The sequence below is a fragment of the Camelus ferus genome, chromosome 18, assembly GCF_009834535.1.
Source record: "Camelus ferus isolate YT-003-E chromosome 18, BCGSAC_Cfer_1.0, whole genome shotgun sequence".
Taxonomy (NCBI): Eukaryota; Metazoa; Chordata; class Mammalia; order Artiodactyla; family Camelidae; genus Camelus; species Camelus ferus.
Window position 1 is genome coordinate 15,245,878 of NC_045713.1, and position 25,575 is coordinate 15,271,452.

Genomic DNA, 25,575 nt, shown 5'->3' on the forward strand with positions numbered 1-25,575 from the left:
GATTTTAAAACATCTGAAGATGAAAGTTCAAGACCCAAATGTCTTCACTGGGGAATCTTACCAAACACCGAAGAAAGAAAGAAAAAAAAAAAAAGCTTATTTGTATGTCTTCAGAAAGTGGAAAAAGATTCAACAACTAATTTTGGGAGACCAGCATAACTTTTATACTAACACACAACAAGAACGATACAGTAGTTTCCCCTTATCTGTGGGAGATAATGTTCCAAGAGCCCCAGTGGATGCCTGAAACCACGAAGAGGGCTGAACCCTACATATACTAGGTTCTTCCTATACGTACACACCTAGGATAAAGTCTGATTTATAAGCTATGCACAGTAAGGGATTAACAACAATGACCGATAAAAAATAGAATAATTATAACAGTATACTATAATAAAAGTTATGTGAATGAGGTCTTTCTCTCTCTCAAAACATCTTGAACAAATTTAGTGCCTCTTCCATCTTAACTAAGCACTTATCATGCACGGAGGCTGTAACTTTTGCAGTTTGAGGTGCGACAGCCAAACTAGAACAAATTTCCTTTTCCTTCGGTTGTTACTGTAGATCGTAGCAACCTCAGTGCACATTTTTTTCCTTTTCTTACTAGTTGAGAACGTTCACCTTTTCCCTTAAGGGAAGAACTTTACGGCTTCTCTTTGGTGTTATCTGAATTGCCAGCATCACTCCTCTTACGCTTTGGGGCTACTAATACGTAAAATAAGGGTCACTTGGACACAAGCACTGCGATACCTCGGTAGCGGATCTGATAAACTGAGTCGCTACTAAGTGACTAATGGGCAGATCTGCTGGACAAAGGGATGATTCACATCTCAGGTGCTACAAACAGGACAGCTCGAGATTTCATCACGCTACTCAGAATGGCTTGCAATTTAAAACTTATGAATTGTTTATTTCTGGAATTTTCCATTTAATATTTTCAGACCGTGGTTGACAAAGGGTAACCGAAACATTGGACGGTGAAACTGCAGCTACAGGCAGACTGCTGTACAAGAAAGAGAAGACACAGGCCAGTTTCACTCATGAGCGTAAGTACAAAAATCCTAAATAAAACAACCCAAATCAAGCAATATATAACAGGATAATATATCACGATCAAATTGCATTTCCCTAGGAATGCACGTTGATTTGACATTAGGAAATTAATTAACAGAATTCACCATATTAATAGATCAAAAGAGAAAATTCATCATCTCAAGTCTTGCAGGAAAAAGTGATAAAACCTGACATCTATATACAATAAAAACTCAAAGGGAAGAATGAAATTTCCTGTATCTGATAAAGGACATCAATTAAAAAAGCTATCATACTTGGTAAAAAGTTCAAAGCCTTCTGGCTGAGATTGTGTATGGGATAAAGAAACTCACTACCACCATTTCTATTCAGCATTTGCTGGAGGCTTTAGCCAGTACAGCAGGCAAGAAAAAGATACAAAAGTTATAAGGGTTGGAAAGGGGGGAAGAAAAAAACCTAAGACAATTATTATTCTCAGCTAAGGGATTCTATATGAAGAAAATCTAAAAGACTCTGCTGATAAATATAAGAATTAATAATAGAGTTTAGCAAGGTTGCTAGATAGAGTCAATATACAAAAATCAAGAATGTTTCAGTGGGGGAGGATATAGCTCAAATGGTAGAGCATGTGCTTAGCATGCATAAGGTTCTAGGTTCAATCCCCAGTACCTCCTCTAAAAATAAATAAATAAACCTAATTACCCGTCAGATTTTTTTTTTAAAAGAGTGCTCCAGAAGTAAATATAAAAATAAATGTAAAAGATACCATCTATAATAGCTTAAAAATATCTATGCCTAAAGATAAAACTGAAAAAAGATATGCACAGCCTTCTAAATATAAAACAAAAAAATATGGCAAGAAATTTTAAAAGACCTAAACAAATACATTTACGGATAAAAAGACTCAATCATGTTAAGTACATCAACTCAAACTGATCTATAGAGCCAATGGAATCCTAACCAAAATCTCAAAGGTTTTTTAAAAATAGAACTTGACAAACTGAGATGGGAACACTTCAAAAGTCTACCAACAGTAGAATGGATAAATAACCTGTGGTCTGTCTAAAGGACGGAATGAAAATGAATGAACAAGGTACAACAACAGGAACGACTCTCAAGAAGAAACCACACACGCACACGCGCAAGCACACGATGACATAAGATTTAGGAATGCATATTTTGGTGGGAAAATATAGGTAAACACTAGGAAATTATTAAATAAAAATTAGGATGGGAGTGGAGAAGATTAGTGACAGAAAGGGCACATAGTGGGTTCTGGAGTGCTGCCAGTTTTCTATTTTCTTGACTTGGGCAGTCAGTGTACAAACATTTGCTCTATGATCAACCATCAGGTAATACATTAAAAAAATTTGTTTTGTGCACTCTTCTGTATGAGTGTCACTTTTCACAATGATTTCTGAAAGCTACAGAATATTTGTTTTCTACAATTCAGAGTCAGGATGTCTTAAGTCTCCATCAGGAAAATGAAAGCGAATATAAAATCAACAGTTGTTTAATGAACTGTGACATGACAAAAGCTATAAGATAGTGGTCTGGACTAAGTCTAGGACTGCTGAAGGCCAAGAATTTGCCATTGTTCATTCAGCACTAACAATGGCAGAGGGACACGGTGACTGGCAGAGGATCACCAGCCAGGAACAGGGATGGCTCCAGGACTCCCCTCAGCCTGGACAAAACAAACACAGCATTACCCAGCTCCCTGCGCTCTGCCTCTGGGTGTGCTAAGAAGGCTTCGCATGACTAATTTGGTATCTTGAGTATTTAGAGACTAAGACAGAGAGTGGGCTGAATAAAAGGCATGAATATTCAGATTTCAGGGAAGGTACACTTCCATTATAAATTAGTAAAATGACACTCTGATCTAATTGTTTAGTCTCTATGGGCTTGTATAGTGTGATGCGGTTTCCTAGGAAATTAACACCATTGGGTAATCTGATAAAATTGAGTTCTTGAATCTGTACAGCAGAAGCTCAGATCTTGGTCCCTGCTCTACCCATCAAATGTACCTACTAAGTGACCCAGGTGGAACTCTTCGCCAGCATATCTTATCTCATCTCATTGACACTGGCTGATTAGTACATAGGGCACACCTGGGAATAGAGCCCTATCTGGAGAGGATCTCAGACTTGGAAATAATCTCTGTGGAGAGGATTTCCCCAACGCTTACATTTTACTTAAGGAGGAAGTAGGACTCTGTAATAAAGACATTATTTAAAAAAATCTATAGATCAATATCCCTCAATGAACACAAAAGTCCTCAACAGAATGAGAGTAAATAAAATCTAGCAATATATTCAAAGGATCATGATGGCCATGTGAGGTTTATCCCAGGAATATAAGGTTAGGCAACATTTGAAAATCCATCAGTGTAATCCACCACAATAGAATAAAAGAGAAAAATCATTTGATAATCTCAATAAACACAGAGAAAGCATTTGACAAAATTCATCATCCATTCATGAGAAAAACTCTCAGCAAACTAAGAATAGAAGGGCATCTCTGAAAAACCTACAATGGACATCAAACTTAGTCCTGAAAGACTGAATCCTTCCCTCCTATAATTGGGAGGAGGACAAGGGTGTTCACTTTCACTGCTTCTAGTCAGCATGGTACTGGAGGTCCTCGCCACTACAATAAGGCATGAAGAAGAAAAATCCAGACTTGAACAGACACTTTGCAAAAGAAGCAATATGAATAGATAATATGCCCATTTGCAGCAACATGGATGGACCTGGAGGTCGTCATACTAAGTGAAGTAAGCAAAAAAGAGAAAGAAAAATACCATATAATATCACTTATATGTGGAATCTAAAAAAAAAAAAAGACATAAATGAACTTATTTACAAAACAGAGACAGACTCACATACATAGAAAACAAACTTATGGTTACTGGAGGGAAAGGAGGTAGGGAGGGATAAATTGGGAGTTCTGGATTTGTAGATACTAACTACTATATATAAAATAGATAAACAGCAGCAAGGTCCTACTGTGTAGCCCTGGGAACTATAGTCAATACCTTGTAATGGCTTATAATGAAAAAGAATATGAAAGGAATATATAGATATATACACACATAGAAATGAATCACTACACTGTACACCAGAAATTAACACAACATTGTAAATTGACTATACTTCAATTAAATAAATAGACAATATGCATATAAAAAGATGCTTAAGTTCATTAGTAATTAGGGCTAGGGAAAAATGCAAATTAAAACTATAATGAGTACCTCTACACACTTACTAGAATGAAGTTTTTTTTTTTAAATTACAATACCAAGGGTTGATGAAGCTGTGGAGCAACTGGAGCTCTCCAACACCACTGGTAGGAATGTAAAATGGATGGTATAACCACTTTGGAAAACAGTTTCATAGTTTCTTACAATATTAGGCATACACCTACCCATGACCAGTAGTTCCACTACTAGGTGTTTACCCAAGAGAAATGAACACATAATTCCACAGAAAGATTTGTACACAAATGTTCACAGCAGCATGATTCATAATAACTAAAAAGTAGAAACAGCCCAAAGGCCCATCAGCTGATGAGTGGATAAACATATTGTAGCAGATTTCTACTCAGCAATCAAAAGGAAAGAACAGCTGATACACAAAAACCTGGTTGGATTTCAGAGACATTAAGTTGAGCAAAACAAAATGGTTCTAGAATGGTTGAGCAAAAGAAATGCTTCTAGCTATACAAAGTTCTAGAACAGGCAATAGAAATCAGATCTGTAGTTGCCTGGAGCAGGGGTTGGGGAATTGACTATAAAGGAAAATGAGGGAACTTTCTGGAGGGATGAAAATATCTTGATTGTGGTGGTGGTTATGGGGGTGTATACATTTATCGAAACTCATCGGACCGTAGACTTTACATCTATGCGTTTTAATGCATATGTAAATTATACTTCTGTAAACTTGATTAAATGAATTACAAAGATTCCATGGGATCTGGAAACAAATGACCTGGGTTTGAGTCCTGGCTCCACAATTAAAAAGCTGTGTCACCTTGGACAAGTTACATAGCCTTTCTAAGCCTCAGTTTCCTCATCTGGAGAATGGGGATACACCTGGAATGCAGGAGCCGAACTGCTCCTGGTTGTATCCAGGTGCTGTGTGTTTTCAAGGACGGCTCTGTGCTTACCATGTGCCCGGCCCCATGCTGAGCAGTGTGTACAAAAGGGCAACAGATTGGACAGGAAGAAATGTGCCTGCTGTATCCTGGGCTCCGTCCTTCCCCCTTGAACTCTGGGGGTGGGGCTGGGATGGGGGTGTACTTGTTTGCTAGGGCTCCCAGGACAAATTACCCCAGACTCCGTTCCTTAAACAACAGAAAGATCAGATCACTTACATGTTTTGCCATTTTCTAGCTGCATGACCTTGGATGAAGCACTTAAAGTCTCTGAACTTGACCACACTGTCCCCTCACCTAAAAGGGAATATAGTCTTGTAAGCATATGGACTGGCACTCATTACACGGGGTCAACTAGATTAGGCCATGTCTGTGCCATGGGACAACAGACAGCTGTATTTTAATAATCAGAATAATTATCTCAAAATAGAAAGTTTTAAAAGATGATTAACTGGACCTGCATATCTTCATATAAGGAGGAAGCGCCTGGCACACCACTGAATGAACAAAGCAAATTCCAACGTGGCATCACTGGGCCTCAGCCCTCCCGCACCAGAGTCGCTGCGGATTCTCACTGAACTATTCTGGAGTGAGGCCCAGGCACAGGTATTTAAAAACAAACTAAAAGCAAACAAAGACATAAAGAAAAGATTTTTCTCATATGCAATCCAGGGCTGAGAACTAATGAGAATAACGAGGACTAACTATTTTGTCCTTACTTCATAGTGGGCTGCTGTTCTAAGCCCCGTGTGTATATACACTCACTGAGTCCTCACAACCACCCCCATGTTACAGATGAGAAATTGTGGAACAGAGAGGTTAAGAAGCTTGTTCCTGATCACACAGCTAGTGGATAGCGGAGGTAGGATTCAAACCCAAGCAGAGTGGTTCCAAAAATCACACAGAATTCCATGCAGTGGGGGGAGGGAGGACAGAATTTAGAAATTTTCAATTTAAGTCTGCATGGGGAGGGGCCCAGGAATCTAATTATCAGCCAGGTTTGGAAACTACCCTAGAAAGGTAGTTCCCAACTCACTGACAAAACTGCCCAGGAACACTTTCAACGTAGAGATTCCTGAATATCTTTCCTGGAGACTCTGATTCCTGGGTCTGGGGCAGGAGCCAAGAATCCACGTGTTTAGCCAGAGTCTCAGGCAGGGCTGGCATCGTGGATGTGAGGCCTGTGTGGCCACACAGGACCTGGGCTTGGTTCAAAGCTCTGGTGTCCACAGCCTGAGATTCTGCATATTTTTTCTTAGAACGCATGTATTGTAAATGATGGAAACGGTGAAGCACACCAGGGGCTCAGAGCCCCGGCATCCTAGGACGGGTTCTGCACCACCAGCGCGCCAGGCCCTGCTTCCCCCGGGGCTTGGCCAGGCCACCCCCACCCCTCCCTGTCCTGCCCCATGGCCACTGCCATTCTCTCCCTTTCACCCCCTAACCGTGATTCTGCCCCTCGTTGGGTCTGTACAAAGCTGGTTACTGCTTCTCAGTCCTCACCTGCCCTGCCAGTGTCCAGGGTGATGGGAGGGTACCCCAGAGTTGGACACCAAGTGTAGGCTTTCCAGGGTAAGCTGGTTCAAAGAGGTGACATTGTGGAGGAAGGAGGTAATTTGGAGTGCAAACAGGAAGCAGTTGAGGAGAATGCAGGTGACCAGGGGAGCTGGGGCTTGCTCTTGGTGTAAGGCCGTGTTCTTAACCCTAGTCATACAATAGAATCATCCAGATAAAGTCAAAAATACTGCTGCCCAGGTCTCTCTTCCCCTCAGTTCAACTGAACTGGGTTGGAGCCCAAATAATTGTCCTTTAAGAAGCTCCCCAGTGATTCCAATGATCCACCAAGGTTAAGGGATTGCAAGTGTCTGGACGGTTTACACGGGCGGATTCGGAGCAGGGGGAACCTTGTGCACTCGGACTCGGACTTTCAGAGCCTGAAGAAATGGATGTCGGGAGGACTTTGTCACGTCCCGCCTCCCAGTCCTGCGCCTTTCTTGCCTCAGGCACTGCACACCAGAAACCCCTGCGGGACGCCCCGCAGAGGCGGCGCGAAAGCAGGGCTGGCTCTGAGATCCAGGTGTTCCTCCTGCTTTGCTTTATCCCGGGATCTGGGACTCAGGTGCCCAGGACTGCGGGCAGTGGGGCGGAGTCCTGCCGGGAGGGGCCGGCTCCGGGCGCGGTCAACGCTAGGTGGCGCCCGAGGGCCGGATCTGCGTTGCTCCCGGGAGTCCTGGGGGCGCTGGGGGAGCCTGGGGTCCTGTTGCGACGTCGGGCAGCATTGCGTCGCCCCTTGTGTGGCCCGGTTCTTCGCCTCTCTCGCAGAAGAGTCATGTGCAAGAGCTTCGCAAGCCCTAGTACTTGCCCGGGTCCTAGAGAAGATGAAATGCATGTTACCAACCCCCACCACCCCCACCCAAGATGCGCTGCATGTTACCACCCTCCTCTGCCCCCCTCGACACACACACCCTACGACGCTTTACTTCTCTTACTGGGGAGGCCTGTTCTTCGCGTGAATTGCTCATCTCTATTAGCAAATCTGGAATATTCTTTCAAGTTGTCCTGCTCCAGGGCGTGCCACACAGAACTGTTCGTTGGCAAGAAAATTACATTTTTTAAAAACAGGAAATTTATCAGAACAAAGTCAAAGAATTTTCTACACTAATTTAATGTGAGGAGAGTCACAACGAAGACCCGGAGACACTATAAAATCCCGACTCAAAAAGATCCAGTTTCGTTCAGAGTTATTTTCATGTAGAGTGCTTTACGTATTTTACGACAATTTTAGAACCAGGGACCCATCACTGACGTTGCTTAATACCGTAGCCTCCCTAACGCAGAACACCCCAGAAAAATCCAACCGCCAAACACATTTTGAAGTAAGATGTCATCTTGCTATTCTGAATACTTAAAATATTTCCTCTTGAGAAACTTGAGTCAGTTTTTGCAAAATGTCTTTCCCATGTTACCAGTGATTTTTCTCCTTCCCCGTTTTATTTTAGAAATTTCTGCAACTAACACTTATTTGCTAGTCTCTGAGTCAGACCCTGGAAATAAACAAACAAACAAGAAAAACAATAAACCGGAGGAAACTGTCCCTACCCCTAGGAAATTCACCATCTAATGGGGAGGAAAAAAGGTATATAGATAACACCAGGACACAACCCCTGTGTGCTTGGGGATTTTATGGAAACGTGTGCTCAGTCGACGCGCAAAGGAGCAATTAAGTTTTACAGTTTGTGTGATGAAAAATTTCAAACACAAACAAAAGTAAAAAGAATAGTATAATATAGGGGCCTCTCTACCTGTCACCCACTTTACATATCACCAATCTTCCTTCATCTATGCCTCACCATCTTGCTGGATTATTTGTTTTTTTCACAGAGGTATTTTTTTTAAATGACTCATCTTTTTATTTCCTATATCACTTATCAATTTATCAGTACTTTTTTGCATTCTTTTTTGCATTTTTTTTATTGAAGTATAGTCAATTTATAGTGTATCAATTTCCAGTGTACAGCATCATGGTTCAGTCATACATATACTGGCTTTCATACTCTTTTTAACCATAAGTTACTACAAGAGAGTGAATATAGTTCCCTGTGCTATACAGTAGAATTTGTTGTTTATCTATTTTATGTATAGTACTTAATATCTGCAAATCTTGAACTTTGAATTTATCCCTTCCTATCCCCCCGGTAACCATAAGTTTGTTTCCTATGTCTGTAAGTCTGTTTCTGGTTTGTAAGTAAATTCATTTATGTCTTTTTTTTAGATTCCAAATATAAGTCATATCATATGGTATTTTTCTTTCTCTTTCTGGCTTACTTCACTTAGAACAATGGTCTCCAGGTCCATCCATGTTGCTGCAAATGGCATTATTTTATTCCTTTTAACGGCTGAGTAGTATTCCATTGTATAAATATACCACAACTTCTTTATCCAGTCATTTATAGGTGTTTATAGTGTTATTAAGGTGTAGTTACCAACCATAAAAATTCACCCACTTTATATATATAACTCAGTGACTTTTAGTAAGTTATTAGTTGTGAAACCATCATTTCTACTATCTCCCAAATTTTGCTCGTGACTATTTGCAGTCAATCCTCATTCTCATCCCCCGCCCTCAGCCACCACTCATCTTCTGTCTCTATTGATTTGCCTCTTTTTGGACATTTCATATTAATGGAAGTGTATGTGGTCTTTTGTGTCTGGCTTCTCTCACTAAACATGGTGTTTTCAAGATTCATCTTTTGTTGTAGCGTGTCAGTTCCTTTTTCTGGCTGAACAATACTCCATTGTTTGGATGGGCCACATTTTCCTTGTCCATTATGAGTTGATGACACATTTTTGAGTTATTTCCATTTTGGGGGCTTTTATGAATAATGCATCTATGAACATTCACATTCAAAGTGACTGTGGATGAATGTTTTCACATCTCTTTGGTAAGTACCTAGGAGTGGAATTAGTGGATATTATGGTATGTGCAATGCTTAACATTTTTATTTCTATTTTATTTTTTTGAGCTCATAGTTCCTTCTTTTTAAAATTGTTTTGTTTTGTTTTGGGTTCTTTTTTGGGTGGGTAATTAGGCTTATTTACTTATTTATTTACTTAATGGAGGTACGTGGGGTTGAACCCAGCACCTCACGCATGCTAAGCATGTGCTCTACCACTGAGGTATACCCTTACCCTTGCTTAACATTTTTAAAAAACTGCCAATTTTTTTCCCTCAAGGTGGCTGTACCATTTTAAATTCCCATCAGCAATGTATAATGATTCCAGCTTCTCCACATCTTTGCCGACACTTGTTAATTTCCTTTTGATTACAGCCCTTCCAGTGGGATTCATGTAGTGGCCTCTAACTGCAGTTTTAATTTACATTTCCCTAACAAGTGATCATGTTGAATAGCTTTTCCTCGGCTTATTGGCCATTGGTCTATTTTTTGTTGAAACGGCCATTCAAATGTTTTGTCCATTTTGAAGAATAAACTTTTAATTGTATTACAGTTTTAGGTTTACAGCAGAATTGTGAAGAGAGTACAGACTGTCCGTATTCTTCACACCTAGTTATGCTAGCATCTGACGTGACTCAAGTCCACGCTGTGTTCAGATGTCCTTAGTTTTTACCTAGTGCCCTTTAATGTCGCATCCAGGACACCATATTACATTTAGTTGTCATGTCTCCTCAGGCTCCCCTTGGCTGTGACAGTATCCCAAGCTTTTTTTTTTTTTTTAACCTTGACTTTTGATAACCTTAGCAGTTCTGAGGAGGACTGGTTAGTTATTTTGTAGAATGTCCCTTTTTTTTTTTAAGGGCATGACTTAATTTGTGAGGGTGGGTAATTATGTTTATTTATTTATTATTTTATTTAATAGAGGCACTGGGGATTGAACGCAGGACCTCATTCATGCTAAGCATGTGCTTTACCACTGAGCTCTACCCTCCCCCTAGAATGTCACTTAACTGGGATTTGTCAGATGTTTTTCTCATGATTGGAATGGGGTGATGGGTTTCTGAGTGGACCTCAGAGGTAAAGGGATGTTTGATCTGCTCTGGCTGCTGTAACAAGTACCACAGACTGGGGGGCTTAAACAGCAGAAATGTATTCGTTCACAGTCTGGAGTCTGGAAGTCTAAGCTCATGGTGTCAGCAGGGCTGGTTTCTTCTGAGCCCCCTCTCCTTGCTTGAGAGATGGCCGTCCTCTCCCTGTGTGCTCACATGGTCTTCCCTTGTGCCTGTCCCTGTCCTCATCTCCTCTTCTTATAAGGAGACTAGTGATATTGGATTAGGGCCCATCCCAATGACCTCACTTAACCTTGATCACCCCCTTAAAGATTCTCTCTCCACATGCAGTCACATTCTGAGGTCCTGGGAGTTAGGACTTCAACACATGAATTTGGGGGGGGGGGGACACGATTCAGCCCATGAGTACCATTCTTATCATCTCAAGGGCCGAGGCTATCAACACCGATTTACCACTGTTGACTTATCACCTAGGTCACTGGGCTGAGTTATGTTGGTCAGGTTTCTCCACGGTAAACGTATTCCTTTCTTTCCCTTTTCCATGCTTCTGCTGCTTGGAAAGAAGTCACCAAGTGCAGCCCACACTTAAGGAATGGGGATCACATTCCATAAAACTCTTAGAAGAAATACAGGGGTGAATCTTTGTGACCTCAGTGTTGGCAAAAGAATCTTAGACATGACACTAAAAGCACAAGCCACAAAAAGAAAAATAGGTAAGTTGGACTTAATCAAAATGAAAAACTTCTATCAATGGATATCATATATCTATCAATGGATATCAAGTGAAAATACACCCTATAGAATGGCAGAAAATATTTGCAAATTATATATCTGATAAGGGTCTAGTATCCAAAATATATAAAGAACACAACTTAACAACAAAAAGACTAAATGCTAGATTTTACAAATAAACGCTGTAATGAAGACCCTCATGCACAAGACATTTTGCATATCTGAGCAGATCTGCAGAATCCTTTCCCAGAAGGGTGTGGGCTTTTCTAATTTTGACAACTGTTGCCAATTTGCTGTCCATAGAGGGTGTCCCAGTTTATATCCACATGATAATTTACTTCCAAACCTACTCTGAGATCTGCCAACACTGACAAGAATGCCCAATGCAACATAATTCGTAAGAGCTCCAAACTGGAAATGACCCAGTGACCCTCAGCAGGAGGATGGAGAAATAAATCATGATCTCGGCACACGATGGAATACTATAAAGTAATGAAAAGGACAGAGTTCTGCTACCCATGAGGCAGAGGAATCTCACAGGCATGTCAGTGTCTGAAAGAAGCCAGAGACAGAACAGTGCTTCCTGCAGGATTCCACTGAGATGAATCAACCGTGAGGTTAAAAGGAAGAAGCAACCGACTATGACAGAGATCAAAACAGTGGTTCAACTCAGATGGTGGGGGCTTTGACAACACGGGCACAAGACTGTCCCCTGAGCTGTTCAAAATGTCTGAGACCTTGATCGGTGACAGGTACATAGGTGCACACATACACAAGCAGCCCCACGGCAGACCCTGTGTCTCTGTCCAGTCTGGACCCAGCTGTCGGTTCCAGGCGTTGGGAGGGGAGGCTTGTAGCCCCCTCGGGCATCCAGGGCTCCTCCTGCAGCTCAAAGGAGCTGGACAGCTGCTGTCTCGCTGTGCCCTCCTCACCTCCCCCTGCCCGGACCTCCTCTGCCCCAGCTGTGAAGCAGCTGCCTGGTTATTTATAGCCTCAGGCTCCACATGAAAGCAGCCTCATCCAGTGGCTCCTTCCTCCCGCCTTCACCTCTGCTCCCCAGCTGCTCTCTCCCCCCTACCCCAAGCTTGAATGTTTCTGGAACATTCCAGGTCCCACTGCGGGGCCACATGTCACTGTGGTGGTGGTGGGGGGGGTCTCCCTGGCAGAGCCAGTTCCTGGGGCTTACCTTCCCTGAAGTGGCCTCAACACTCTAAAGGGCTTTGGGTGAGGAGAGGGAGCTGCTTTCTCACCAGACTCAGGCCAGGCCCTGGGGTTTCGGGCACTCAGTGGCCAGGCCATCTCTCTGGGTGAAGGGGCACCTACTTGGAGGCCAAGGTCCCTTCCTGGGAAGAGCGACAGTGGTCCTGGCCTCTCCTCCGCAGGACCTCCTGGGCCTTCTGGCTGAAGAGGCCGGCCAGCCTGTCCCCGTGCTCCTCCCATCCCTGGTGCAGGACTCCTGCCCCAGCCTGCCCTGCCCTGCCTGCCCACCCCTGGGGGCCTCCGGGTTCCAGGAGAGCTTACCCAGGCGCTGGACCCTCACCCTCAGCCCACCCCTCTTCTGGTGGGGCTTGAGGGAACCTGGAATCTTTTCTCCAAGCCCTGTTAGACCCAAATTATTCCTGCTCCTCTTCAGAAAGCCAGGACGCTCCCGCGCCCGCCGCACGTTGGAAGGGCGCTGTGTCGGGGCCTCACCAGCGGCACAGGGAACAGCCAAGCCCCAGTGCCTGCCTTCCGTCGTTCAGCGTAAAGCCCCACGGAAGCGGGGCCCCCAGTAGGTTGTAGAGCTCCAGCCCTTCTGTACCCCAGAGGCAGGATGCTGCCTGCAGGAGACGTGTGCTGAAACCTCATCCGGAAACGGGTTTCACAAGTCCATTTAAAAAGCAGCAAAGGTGTCCGCCAGTCTCCTCTCCCTCTCTCCCTCTTTCTTTTCTTTCTTTCCCCCCCCCCCTTTCTTTCTTTCCTTTTTTTCTTCCTTGTTTCTCTGTAACCTTCCCCCACGCTCCCTCCCTCCCTTCCTTAGTAAAGTGAAGGATCTCCTCTAACTGGAGGGAAGGTGGTTGGAGGGCCTGATCCCAGTGGACTTCCCTGGGCTCCGTGTGGCTGACAGGCTGAGTGAGGTGACCGCCCCCAGGGGCGGTGGGACTCAGAGGGGAAAGAGTCTGTTCCAGAGCAGAGGAAGCTCACCTTCTCCGTTGGGGGTTTTCAGGGACCTGTGTGCAGCTGACTGATCAGGACCCCCACCCCCGCCTCCCGCCGGGTCCGGCCGGCGCAGGGTGTGTGGGGACCAAGGAGCTATTGGCAGAAAAACAAGAGCAAAATTAGTTTTCGTCCTTTGAGTCGGTGGCTGCCTGCCAACGACTCCTTCCAATACGAACATTCTCGTTTTCACTCTGGAAGTTTTTGTCAGGTTTACTGCAAATGAAAAGGGTGAGCAGACAGAAACAAAGTGACACTTGCTGAGCTGGGAGGATTGTTTCTAAAGCTACGGTCAAGAGCATGTCCATGCGTGTGCGCCTTTCTGGGCCCTCGCCCTCCTGGGGGGTTGGACCCAAGTCAGAGACAGCCTTACTAGACGCCCAGTCTTGGGTCTCTGTGCTCGAGTGTTTCCCTGTGGGCATGATACGTGGGCATATGGTTGATATACGATGAGGACCACTGTAAGCCACCACTGGAAACATCTGCAAGATAGATGGGCACTAAATCCACAAGATGATGGAGAATTCTAATGAATTTCATTGCCATCAAATTTTTATGTTCCTATAAAGCCATGACATTAAAATGACGGCCTCACAACAGACCAGAGTAATTTAATTGAAAAAAAAAAAGTCCTCCAGAAAGACTAATTGATAAATCAAAGCTCAAACTAATATCCTTTCAAAAGTTGAGAATGATATCCTTCAACTTTAACATTTGTTTGCAGGTCCCTTTGGCTAGAAGAGTTGTGGTATGAGATACTTCTTTTATTTTCCAAAAGGACGCCACGGCCTCCGTGTGCTGGCTGTGTATCTCCAGGGGGGGTTGGACAAGGAAGGCCAGGTCTCTGACCACACGGGGAAGGTCTGAAGTGACTGCTTCAGTCTCAAGAGAGCCACCAGGCTGGAAAGGGGTGCCTTTCCAGGTCATGCAAGAGATGCTACTTAAAGGGATGCTTTCTTATTCTCACATGAGCTTGATAACTGGAAAAAAAGAGGTGAAAAATATTTCCTTCATGGACCAAAAAATTTAGCCATCAGGGCATTTGTTAATATGCACATTTAAACACCTATCTCCCCGCCTCCCCTGCTCATTGCTAGGTGGCTGGGACAGTAAGAACTTTCTCTTTTTAGATAGTTGCTTTGCATTTAAAAACCAAAAAAGCCCAGTCTCTTCCCAGGAGGAGTGCAGCTTCTCTTTGTAGTGTGTTTGCTAACCAGCTTCACACACCTGTTTATCCAACACCACTAAAAAAAGTCAAGCTCAGAGTTAAGAACAATGTATGTAACAGCTGGGGCAGGAAACCTGACCCAGCCGCACGGGGAAAGCTCGTCCTCAGAATACGCTGACATCTCAGGCAACTGGCAGTCGTGCTTCTAAGTGAGAAGACTGGAAAACTGGGCCGGTGAATCAACGCTTACTTTGGATCTGTCCTATTGATCCAAAAAAAAAAAAAAAAATCACTTGGAAAAAGTGAGCCCTTCTCTTCTATTTTTGCTCCAAACAGTCCAAAGAAAACAAGTTTTGGTTCAGTTCTGTCTGTGAGCTCAGCTCAGGCCTGAACAAACTCCAGGGAAATCACAGCAGAAGCGCACAGCAGACGAGCCTCCCGCCGTGTTTCTGACCACGGAGGTCCCTCTGGCCCTTTGGCATCGGGACCCCCAGGGAGAGGGCGCCTCTTTGACCTCCTTGCACATTTGCCTGTGTGCACACGTTCTGCTGGAGGAAAAAGGCTACCGAACCTTCCAGTCCCAAGAGTGGCATTCGAGGTCCTGAAGCCTTGCAGCCACTCCGTGTTCCGACACTTCTACTCAAGCTAAGAGGAGCTGACGGTGGCCTGGCAGGAGGCAGGCTGGACTGAGGCTGCACCGCCTTCTCCCCGAAGTGCCTGCGTCTGGATTAAAATGCAGCGACCCCTCCTCCGACCGCAGGGAGGACCCCCACCCGGTGAGCTCTGTGAATGGGCGTTACGTTAAAGAGAAGCTTCAGGAGTCTTGCAGATAAACTCATTTTCTGATTGATAATTTATAGTAAGCACATTTTCTACTTGAACTTGTGCCACACCCAGAATAAACAAACAACAAAATGTGAGTTAATTATACTGTATTTTGAACTATTGCCCCAGCTTTTCTTCATCTATAGCATGACGTTTTCTGTGATACAGTAAAACATTTCAATATACAATAGATTACAAGATCTGTAGTAACGAATGAAAGATAATGTGCTTTTTATCTATACACAGATGCAGCTTAATTGTTCACAGATACAATTCCTCCTGTTTTTGGTTGTTGACAGAACATAAGTGGTTCCTTAGATAGTTTTTAAATCGACAATTAGGCTTCCTCCCTTTATCTGAAAGGAAGCCGAGTTCCCCTCTCAGCAGTGTGCTCATCTTCTGGAAAAGAGAAGATGGAAAAGTGGAGATGGGAAGAAGGGGTAGGGGAGGAAAAGAGGAACCATGAGCGCTTTCTAGAAAGTGCGATGATTAAAAAAGAAGACTCCCTGTGCTTCTGGAATGGAAAGATGACATGCACTCTCCTGTGATTCCTGTTACTCCGTGACTTGCAAGGTGCAGCGCCGGGTGTGGGAGCCTGGGTCAGGTGTGTGAGAGGATGCTCATCTTCAGATGGAGCACGAGACCACCCACAGCCAAAACGCTGCTGGAACAAACCGCCATTGCCCCTTCAAGGCGATACAACACCCGACCTGCCAGGTCAAAGCTGTAGGGATGGGGTGACGCTGCCATGTCATGTTCCATCACAACTCACAGCCTCACAGAACTGGTTTTGGTATGAAGGTTAAGTGTGTGGATGGAGACGTTGGAGCTGTTTAGTGATTGGATCATCTCAGGGACGGCTACATCCTAAAACTCTGCCTGTTACAGACTTTGAAATCGACACAGGGTTTCCTAGAGGACGTTAAGGCTCTGGGTTTTTCACCGGTGCTCATCCGTGTGTTACTGGTGCTTCAGTTGATGTGGGGGCGTGAAGAGGGTGTGCCTGGAGGCCCTGCCTGGCACACCCATCTGATGGCTTGTGGTGCGGCTGCAGCTGTGGCACCCGAGGGGCTGGGCCCCTACGTTAGGTCACTGAACGCTGGGACCGCAGTGTTGACATCCACTTTTCTGGGCGTTCCCAGATGGTCCTCTGCTCTGTCCCTGACTACCCCCAAGTCCAAGGACAGCTTTGGGGACCCCAGGATCACTGGTGGGATGGGCAGGGGGGTTCTCTGGGTTCCACGCTGGTCTGAGAGTCTAGCCTGCGGCTGCCTGGGCCAGCCCAGGACTGGAGGGGTGAAGGCCCTCTCTGTGAGCCTGGATCAAGCCCAGACTCCCCACTTGCAGCTCTGGCAGCTTCTTGGGGCTAAAACCGGAAGGAATTTGCAGATGCTTTTCTGAAGGGTGGTGGGTGCCACGGGTTTGCCCGGGACCCTGGTGGCAGTTTATGGTGAGGGGTTTGGAGCGTCTCAGGCTGGGCCAGTGCGTGAGGCACAGACCAGAAAAAGCATCCCCAGCAGAGCTGTGAAGGTCACCAGAGTCCACCAAGAAGCCAAAGAGGCACCAGGAGGGCTGGCGCCCCGCGGTGGTGCCAGGAGGCTGCCTTCTTGCACTTCCGAGGGGTGAGCGGAAGGAATGATCAGTCTCCTGCTGGCTGCCAGACTGTCACAGGACACGTGGGATGGGGATGCTGGTGCTGGCAGAGCACAGATGCCCGAGGGCTTGTGTTCACGACAGTAACAGAAGCCACCCGTCGGGAGCACAGGCAAACTCTTGGAGTCCCGGTGCCCACCAAGCGGCTGGTTCACAGGAACTCGCTAGCTTTTCTCTCGGAGCACGAAGGTCTGAGCCTGCTGTAATTCTGCCAACCAGATGGGCGGTGGCAGAAGACGAGGAAACTTGGAAATGAGACGCTGAAGGGACGGAAGTGGCCCACGGTTAAGAAAAGTGAGCTGAAGGTTTGGATCACTATCCATGTGATTCATGCAATAAATTCATTTTGTCTCATCTGAGATATTTCACGCAAAAGGATGCTTTTATCCTAAGTTATCTGGATAACTGCTTTAAATCCTTTTTTTTCCCAAATAGTTTTACCTTATCTTCTTAGATTTGGAGTTTAATTGAATCAATTTCCTGAAAGTTCATACAAATCACATTCTTCAATATTAAAAAACAACCAACCAACCAAATCCAAAAGCTCTCCAGATATCACAGTAGATTAGGAGCTTGAGAAGTCTTTGGAAGTCCTTGACTAAAATTTTTGGAAAGTACAACACATCATGCAATTAACAATAGAACTAGGAGACCAAGGACAACATTCAGCCACATTCTCCTGTGCTAAATGAACACTCTAAGTGTATCTGTGATGCCGCCAGAAGTCTTTACTGTTGAGGAAGAAGAGAGATTGTTCCGGCAAATCAAAATTACCAAAGAAACGTTCCACCAACTACCACGTTGTAAGATCTCCTTCTAAAAAGAAAACTATTGGCTTCCTTGGTCCTTTGTAAATAGTCAACAAAATCGTTTTTTTACCCAAGATCCCCAAATTGGTGTGGAAATTGTAAATTATGTTCTATGATATTTCAAGTTAAGTGGCCAAGGAATATTTAGGACTTTCCCCCCCTCAAATACTACCCTGAAATACTGGAGATGTACAGGTGTATAAGGGCATTTAAAAAAAACTACTGAACATTATACATAATAAACATTTTATGGTGTAATCAACAGTTGGGGGGAAAAAAACCTGACCTTGTGTTAAAGGTATACAATCTACTTCTGTTACGTTAGCAGGACGTACAGGCTCCCGACATAATCTGTTTCTCACTGATCATTCTGAAGGCATTGGCGTGTTACAAATCTTGTCTCAATTCCCTGATGGTCTTGGTCAGCACACGGACACAAGTCCACATGGACATCTGAGTAACTGCACTTCTCCAGTCCAAGCAGACATTAGACAATAACTTAAACCTTCCACACGTAATCCAAGTAGCTGGTCTTACAAGAAGGGGACAGGGAGAGAACGGAAGACGTGTTTGTCTTGGTGGTCACTTGCTGAACATGTGGTCATTATACTGAACATGTATAATGCTCAGTAGTTTTTTAAATGCCCTGCTGTCTGATCTCACAATTTAAATGCACAATGTCCCATTCCACCACCTGGATGCTGTGTTCTTTCCTTGCAAAGGACAGGGGCTGCCAATATGGGAGATGGTTTGGCTTTGGCAGCAGGCGTCGTCTTCTGGCTACGTAGCTGGGAACCCCTGGCAACAACTGGCCAAGCGGGGACCAGCCGCTCGGCTACCCTGAACCTGAGCCTTGAATCTGTTGTACAGAAAAAGACACCTCTGCTTTCAGTGAGGCATCATGAGGACAGAAGGGGTTCCAGATGTTCTGAATGTCTTGGAAGAAGGCTGCTTTATGTGCTGAGGCATATTGGCATGTGGGAGAACTGAATTTAGCAGCTAAAGAGTTACTTTCTTAAAATCAATAGTGTCTGCTCATCGTGTTGCTGTGGGTCTCTGTATTCCTCAAGTTTGGGAGTCAGGTGGCCCAGCACTGAAACCTTCTTGGGAGGTTAAAGGTGATGGTGGGATGGGGGGGAGGGGGCCACAGGTGGAGGGGAGGGAGGCACAAGTGTCCTTGGAGAGGAGTGGCTGTCCAGGGACAGAGACCAGAGCTGGGGAGGCTGGGAAGCTGGGGAGAGTTCGAGATGGCGGCCCTAAGAAGGGAGGGCGTGGGGAGCCACTGAGGTCTGCCTTGGGTGCGAGGATGTCTACGCCCAAAGGAGCCTGAGGGGGGCGTGTGTGTCCACATCACTCCCATCCTACTCCTTTCCCCAGAATCACATGGACAAGTCTGAGCAGTTCCTCCTTTCTGATATCATTCCTCACCCTTCCAACCTAGAGGGCAGGAATTCTGTTTGCTGAGAAGATCAAGAAGGTCAAAAGAAGACAGAGAAAGTGCAGGTCCGAGAAGACTGCTGCCCGCCGGCAGCCGGCACAGAAGGGTGAGGGGCTGGCCGAGACCCTGGTCCTCTGACCACCAGCCGTTCTCCCAGAGACAGACACGGCAGGCAGACGCCTCACTGGGCGTGTTACTCCTGAGAGGCTCCCACCAGCCCGACCATTGCTAGCCCGTGCCTTGTTCTGCTCAGCTCCGAGCCTGTGCTGGGACCCCAGTCACCAACAGGAGAGGATTGTTTTAGAAATAAAAATGTATGACCACGTGTGTTGGAGGGACCAACACAATATTGGTCCTCATCTGTTGCTCTTTCTTGAGAGTGAATACTTCATAAGACCACGAACATGAAAATAATCTAACAGGTTACAGATGACATCAAGGAAGCCACTCTTCAAAAACGTCAACAAGGACAGGGATATCTGAAATTCCCTTCAGCTTCCTGTTGGAATTCCTAACGGCAGAGCCATCACAAAAAACAGTGTCTAATCACAGCTGCTCGTCAGATCTTCTCAAGTATCCCAGCATTGTAACCACCTAAGTAAAAGGAGCTCTGGCACTTAGTAGGTCCTCAGTAAACACTGCCTGAACGTTACTTCTCTGTTGAAAAGAATCCAACTAACTTCGTCTTTATATTGAAAAGTCCTTTGAATGGCTCTCCAGATGTATTGAGGCAGCTCCGACACTAAACTCTAAAATACAGTTGGATTGGAAATGCGTATATAAATAAGTAGCATTGACCTGTTTAATCACATTTCCAATGGAGAGTCTAGAAATGCTTGGAAACCTCACTAGCAGAGAGTTATTATTAAAAATCACCACTCCAGGTCATGGGTATTTGATTTGGATCCAGGAACACTGAGTAGGTTTATTTTTAATGTGCTTTTTTTTTTCCTGGAGAAAGGAGCCACAACTTTCATCAAGTTATCAAAGGTTTTGGGAGCCCCCTGCAAGAAAGGTTAAGAATGGCCGCTGTCGATGACTGAGATTTCAGGAGGCAGATGGCTCAATGCATGACTGCGTAATTCCTTCCTCCTTCCGATTTCCAGGCCCAGCAGGAATCTGAGAATTCCCCAAGCTTAAGTTACTCTACTATACAGTAACAACTCTTCAGAGCCATGTTATAAAAAAACACACACACACACACACACACACAAAAGAATTTTTTACAAAGGAACAGCATAAAAATAGACGTGGGGAGATTTTGAGGTTATGCATACATGGTGTGCAAGTGTGTACTTTTTCTTAATCACTTCCTCTCACTTATCTCTTTCCCAGTTAGCTTCCTCTCCCTGGCACTTGGGATCTATTCCAGGCGGCCACAGTGATAGGCTCCCACGGCAGAGAAAAGCAACCACGTGCGAAAGAGGTTTTAGATGAAAAAGAAACCACAAATGCTAAGTCCTGAGGCTTACTGCAAAAATTAGAGGCTGCCCTTCCTAACTGAGAAACTGCTCTGAAGTCCCCGCGGGGCCCCTTTTCAATAGAGAGACCTTTGACGCAGCAAGGGCCGCTGTTCCCTGATCTCCTGAGACATTCCTAGGGATGCTTGCAGCGCAGACTCGGAGGAAAGAGAGCCCTCGTCAACAAGTAATGTCCTCACTGGCACCAGCTTCCAGCAGAGAATCTCCTAGAAGTGGGATGGACAAGGCCTGGGGCCACATTTGCCTCTCCCTTCGCTGAGTCAACAAAAGGATCCTGTGCTCTCAAGTTGCACCTAAATACTGGACTCGCCGGGAGAGACCCTGGGGGGGTGGGGGGCGCTCTAACGTCTAGCAGAGCCGTGGTTTGGCTCCAGACCTGGCGGTGTTGTGAATCTCTGTGACAGGACAGATGGCATGTGTGTTTTTCTGGGAAGATGCTTTGTGACTTTAAACAGATTGCAAGATGGGTTTGTGACTCCCCCTTGATACGGGCGACCCAGGAACTCTGCAGGAGAGGCTACATAGGTGTATCTTTTCAGAAAACCTATTTCATTTTCTCAGTTAATTCCTTCTCTTAATATTGTGGGGGAAAACTAGAAAGCCTAGTAAAACTGGGATGTGGCTGCAAGCAAAATTTGTCCTGTAACCTGCTTTTCTAAGTTCCACGTAAAAATAAATACTTCTAACTGTAGCAAGTATGTCCATTAAAAACTCACACACACACAAACAACAGGGTTTTAAGTTGCCTTGTTTTCAAAATCTCGATGTGCAACAACTACAAATCTTCCTGTTCTGGCCACAAATGGCAGGGAACCAGGGATGCTCGAACCTCTGGCGCGGTACCGATCTTATTAATGAGGAAATACCAGGCATCAAATATTGAGATTTTAGAGTATTTTAATGTCCATTTCTTCAGTCGATGCACTTTGAAATTATTAGGATGAACAAGTTAAAAAGAGCAAAGGAAAGATGGAGAACGCAAACAGTTGGTTCTCGCTGATTTCAGATTCTAGGCATGATGTGATTTCCCGAAACAATCACCAAAAAGTGCTTACCTCAGAAATCTAGAAATGCAAAGGCAGACAGGTCTTTGGAAAGTACGCATCCCTACAGCCCACGTGACGGGAAGCACGCGGCCCTCTGGCTCTCCGTTGTCAAGTGCAAATGTGCAGGTGTCTCCGCGGTGCAGTCAGGGTGACAGAGCTGTGGGTGGGTGCTGCATAATCTGGGTGGCCCTCCAAGCTCCAGAAGGGTTTCCTAACGGATGCTCTGCATTTGTTTGCATTAGATACAATTACGTGTGCTTGTTTATATGTAGTTTTTATATATATAATTTGATCTGACCTGAGGCCGAGAAGAAATTTGCAACTGCAACTCAAAGCAACTATTTACACACATTCAATTCTGAAGTATTGCTTCCTGCCCTAAGTTCACAGGAGGTATTGCCGCTCTGAAGAACGCATCCACTGAGTCAGTCGGGAGCATGTGACCCCGCCGCCAAGAAGCCCGCCTGTCTTCAGAAACTGTCTGCTCCATGCCGACAGTCAGACGGCCAGCACCGCCACTGAAGGGACTCTGTGGTTCTGCGCTGAGGTATGCTTCCGAGCAGGAACTGGGAAGGCCCCGAGTCACTGGTGGCCCAGGGAGAAATCTGTACTGATTGCTTACGAAGGCTCAGGGTGTTTTTAAAAGACAATTTCATCTGTCCCTCAAAGGCTCCAGTTTGCACCGTGCTGAACCGCACCAGATGTCACCACTCTCTCTCCACGTCTGCAGCTCCTCGGCTTCCCAGGGGTCAGGAATCACAGACATCTTCGCAGGAGAGGAAGGAAAAGAAGAGTCTGATAGAGAGGAAGGGTGTGCAGAGGTGAACTTTGTGGAGCGCGTTGTGAGAGAAATAGCAGAGACATGGATGCTCATCGGCCACCGCCCAGCCCCTCACAGCTGCCACCAAAGCTGCAGAGCTGGGAGCCAGGCGCCAAGGGAGGGGGCCATACTCAACACCCAATGGAATACTGCTGGGAGGGACCCCTGATGCGCCCACGATCCTTACAGACGATGAGAGTATCAGGTAGTGTTTCTAAGAAAAAATAGAAATAAAAATTCTGCGGTATTTTAGAAGAATACATTCTTTAGAAGCAAGAGGTATTGTCACAATCATCCATTCTCCGGCACTGGAAGACCAACAATCTGACAGTGGAACCTGAAGGCAGACCTCCCTGGACGTCGAGCTTCTGGCTGTGACCGCCCTGCCGGGTGGCCGTCCCACACATGCGCCCAGGGAGCTGGCTGATCAGAATCAATACTTCATGGTGCTGGAAGGGCCAGATTCTGAATGTGTTTGGTGAGGCGGAGTGATAACAGGACTTAATGCAGATGTGAAAACTGCACAGAGATTTACCAGTGAAAAGCGAATGCACAGGGCACGTCGGTAAAGACCTTAAACAGGGAAGGAGCTGGTCCTCAAGTTACCCCATGAGCTGTAAGGTGTCATATGACTGTGACTGGACAACCCTGGCCTGAGGTCAGCTCTACATAAACTCCAGACTCAACGTGGCGAAATGTAATTACAAGCAGGATTAGCAACAAAGGGCACAGAAGTGACTTCCCCGGTTTCAACACATTTATGTCCAGATGAATCTGTCCCCACTTACAGTGTAAGAGCTCCATCTGAGGAGGGCTGGGATTCACTCACCAGGCTCAATCCTGCCACCAGCAGGCCCCGCCAGGCAGAGAATGGAAGGCATGGCCCTGCTGCTCTGCCCAGACCTCCAGCTTCCCGCAGAGCCACGCTCTACTCCCACCCCAGCCATGGGGAGACTTCGTGGGTGCAGGGCAGGAGAGGAGCATTGGGCTTTTAAATGGTGACTGAGGGCTTTCCCCTGGACCTGGAGCGTGCAGGTGGGGGGCCCACTTAGGGCCTACTCAGCCCTGACTGCAACTGCGGGGGAGGCGGCCCCAAGTGGCTGAAGCAGGAGTGACCATCTTCTCATCCTCCTGCTGAGCCTTTGCCCACCCCCCTTTCCCGCCTACTCCCTTCACAACGACCCCGGCAACCCTCCCCGAATCACACGCAGTTCCTGATAAATAAATAAATAAATAAACGCAACCCTCGGATGTTTATTTTGTGCGCCCCTCTTGGACGAGTCACAGCCCCTCTGCTCCAGATGGAAGACCCTCTCAGGGCGGGGGCAGAATGGAAAACGGCTTTGAGATCCCTGAGGCCTGGGTTCCCGAGCTGTGACACTTGGAATCTCGGCCTGCAGCCACAGGAAGCCCTAAAGCCGCAGGCGTGGGGCCCGCGTGCCCTGGAAGGTGCGAGTGGGGAGGGGCACCTCAGCCCCGTGACCCCCACCCCCAAGCATCCCCACTTGGTGAATTACTGGCACTTGACCTCAGATTCATGAATGCAAGTGTGTGTGCGTGTTTACATAGAAAGGTCAGGTCACTGGAAAACACTATTATGTATACAGAAAAAAAAAACCCTCAAAATCATTGTATTAGCGATAAAACAAAAAGTGTCTCGTGAGAAAAAGCAATAAAAATAACATCTTAACCACAGCTTTGTTTCAAATGTCGGACACCACCCAAGGCCATGCCTCCCCGGACCCGAGGCCTCCAGCCCCCGAAGGCACTTGTTCTCTGAGCAACAAACATCACACCACGGCGGGGGTCGGGGGCATAAAGGTGGGACAGAGACATCGGATGAAAATGAACCCTGAATAACTGTGATCCACACAGAAGTTAGGGCTGCAACGACCACACAACACCGCATCTGGGGACGGGAACTGTGGCGCTTGGAACACACAACAGCCAAGCACGGAGACTGGCTGTTTCGACGGACAGAGCACCGTGGGCAGCGCTGGGCTGCTTCACACCCTCCGCGAGACATTGAGCTTGGTGAGCTCGCTGGTCTCCTCCAGCCCCATTTCATCATAGTCGCTTTTCTCTATGGCTTTGCCGAACCGACACCTTTCTTCGGCTTTGATGGGCTCCTTCCAGGGTCTCTTCGAAGTCAGGTGTGTGTCCTTGGCCTGCAGGTTGTGATCGGAACCCAGGGACGCCTGGTCCGGGTTCTGCACGGAAGGCACCAGGTTGGCGATCTCGTCCGTGGGAGAGCGTCCGATGCTCCCATCCACCTGGACGCGGATGTCAGGGGAGATGGACAGCTGGTGCTGCGGCACCATCCCGCTGTCCGTGCACTTGGGGTAAAGGTAGGTCTTCATCTGGCCTTTGCCCTTGACGTTCACTGTCCCCCTGTAGTCGAAGTCGTAGCCCATCTTGCTCAGGACGCGGTAGCTCTCCTCGCTCACCTGGATGCGGCACTCCACCCCCGTGGTGTCCATCCGGCTGGCAATGTTGACCGTGTCGCCCCAGATGTCATACAGCAGCTTGGTGGTGCCGATGACGCCCGCCGTGAGGGGCCCATGGTTGAAGCCCACCCTGAGCTTGAAGTTGAACCAGAGCATGTTGTTGTTGAAGTCATCCACCACGCGCATCATCTCCTTGGCGAACTCGAAGAGGATCTGCAGGTGCTCCTGCGGGTGGCCGCCATCCCTGGC

At 46.2% G+C, this 25,575-nt stretch overlaps 1 protein-coding gene across 1 annotated transcript in view; it reads right to left on the bottom strand.

Annotated features, from left to right (window-relative positions):
- Positions 1-16,587: 16,587 nt before the first annotated feature.
- Positions 16,588-25,575, bottom strand: part of ADCY9 (adenylate cyclase 9) — a 114,726-nt gene continuing 105,738 nt past the window's right edge. The window contains 1 exon segment of the mRNA XM_032461074.1: positions 16,588-25,575. Coding sequence (XP_032316965.1) covers positions 24,886-25,575 — 690 coding nt within the window. The 3' untranslated portion in view covers positions 16,588-24,885.